This window comes from Propithecus coquereli, unplaced genomic scaffold (genome assembly GCF_000956105.1).
Source record: "Propithecus coquereli isolate 6110/MARCELLA unplaced genomic scaffold, Pcoq_1.0 Scaffold212, whole genome shotgun sequence".
Lineage (NCBI taxonomy): Eukaryota > Metazoa > Chordata > Mammalia > Primates > Indriidae > Propithecus > Propithecus coquereli.
Genome location: NW_012146301.1, coordinates 3,544,912 through 3,546,816, shown reverse-complemented (window position 1 = coordinate 3,546,816; position 1,905 = coordinate 3,544,912). Strand labels below are relative to the sequence as shown.

At 35.1% G+C, this 1,905-nt stretch overlaps 1 protein-coding gene across 1 annotated transcript in view; it reads right to left on the bottom strand.

The window, feature by feature from the left end:
* Window positions 1–1,905, bottom strand: part of ITGBL1 (integrin, beta-like 1 (with EGF-like repeat domains)) — a 241,404-nt gene that overhangs the window by 116,850 nt on the left and 122,649 nt on the right. The window contains exon 5 of the mRNA XM_012644458.1: window positions 804–944. Coding sequence (XP_012499912.1) covers window positions 804–944 — 141 coding nt within the window. The remainder of the gene's footprint in view (window positions 1–803; window positions 945–1,905) is intronic.

Below are 1,905 nucleotides of genomic sequence, written 5' to 3'. Positions count from 1 at the left end.
TTATTCAATAAATGGTGCTGGGAAAACTGGATAGCCACATGTAGAAGACTGAATCTGGATCCACACCTCTCACCCCTCACAAAAATAAACTCACGCTGGGTAACAGATTTAAACCTGGGGAGTGAAACTAAATGACATCTTTTCAGATAAATCTCTGACTACTTTCTCTTTCTTTGCACCATTAAACATTCTGGCCAGGTGCATTTTTTTCTTTGCATTTAGATTGCAAGCTCTGTAAAGTCAAAGATCATGTATGTGGTGGAACCACTAGCTCAGACGCCTAGACCCTAACAGATAGTATCTGCTCCATAAATACTTAAGGTATAAAATTTTTAAATCTACTAAATGATATTCAATTCCAGACTAAATTGCAGAATGATTTTGCTACAAATTCCATCAAAGAGTTAATGCACAAAAACATCCCTGAGAACTGTGTTATCCTAAGTTTTGTAATATATTAATATAGCTGTCCTAATCGTAACTATCCTGTTCATTGTCATCAGGTTTGCAGGTTTTGTAGTCTCAGCGTTGAGTTGAGTAGATATCTGGAGCTAGTGGTTCTTCTGCGTGAGAATTAGACTAATTTTAAAAGAGTGGGTACACTCTATAGTCTGCCAAATGTGTGAATTCTCCAGCTGTTTTCAAAGTTACTAGTAGGAGCACTGCAAATATCAAATGCTTTGGAATGTGCTTTGAGATGTACATTTAGCTTACTGTAGAGTATCTGTGAGAATCAGAATGAATCTTGAGAATGGGGAAATGAATTTTTTTTATTTAAAGACAGGAATTGGGAGGGTCCTTACCTGAACAGAAATCATCAGAATATCGGTCATAGACAGGTCTACAGTCCCTTTCGTCACATTCACAGGTGTCCCCGTGAATATCTCCCCAGTCTCCAGTTGGATCAACATCGTGGCAAGAACATTCACCACATACACAAGTCCCTAGATGGGAAGAAAAATTTTATGAGGATCCAGTCAAGAAAAACCACGAAATAAAGCATCTCATATATTTTTTTCTGTTGTTTACTTTGTATTTGGAAAACACACATATTTAGATAAAAATATTCTAAAAAGGAAAAGCACTATCTGAAGTTGATAGTAGAGATTCCTTAAGAATAAAAAAGTTATTATCTATGTCTATAATTATGTGAGATTGTGGGATGTGTAATAAGCACTATGATAGTTTCTCTCAAAGATAATATAAAAACAATTTATTTTAAGATATAACCTTTGCCCTCATGAAGATTACAATCCATTTGACAAAAAGAAAGCTAATAAAAGAAAAATTAGCAAAGACTAAATGCATGTGAACTAACATTTTGTAAACGAGGCCATAAATGCTATTAACATAAGAGTTTAGAGAAGGGGGATCAATGTTGGTTGCAGAAATTGATAGTAGGTGGTCTGGAGAGTAAGGGAAATGTCCCAGGAGATGTTGGAGGTAGAACTTAGGGAAAGTCAAGAGAGCAAAAATAAGCAAAGAACAGTGGGGCTGAGCGCAGAGTGGCTGAGGTGCATGCTAAGAAAGACGAAGAAATAAGGTTTGCTAGATCAGATGAACCCAGGTTATAGAAGATGTTGGAGATCAGACTGATGGACATATCCTTAGTAATTCAGAGATTTGCACAGGGAAATGCCCAGTCGTAAATCGTATTTACTTTATGTGAATTATCAGTAATCGTCTTTAGGGCAACCAGTTAATCATTTGGTGGAAAAACAAAGCTAAATCCTGTCTTACATCAAAATAAGTACCAGCTGGATTAAAGATTTCAATGTAAAAAATAAAACAATAGAATATAAATGAAATTTCTTTTTATTAAAAACCCCCAAAGCACAGTTATTAAAAGGAAAAAAGAAATAAACTTAACCACATAAAAATGTAAAATTTTGGGTGGAAACAACA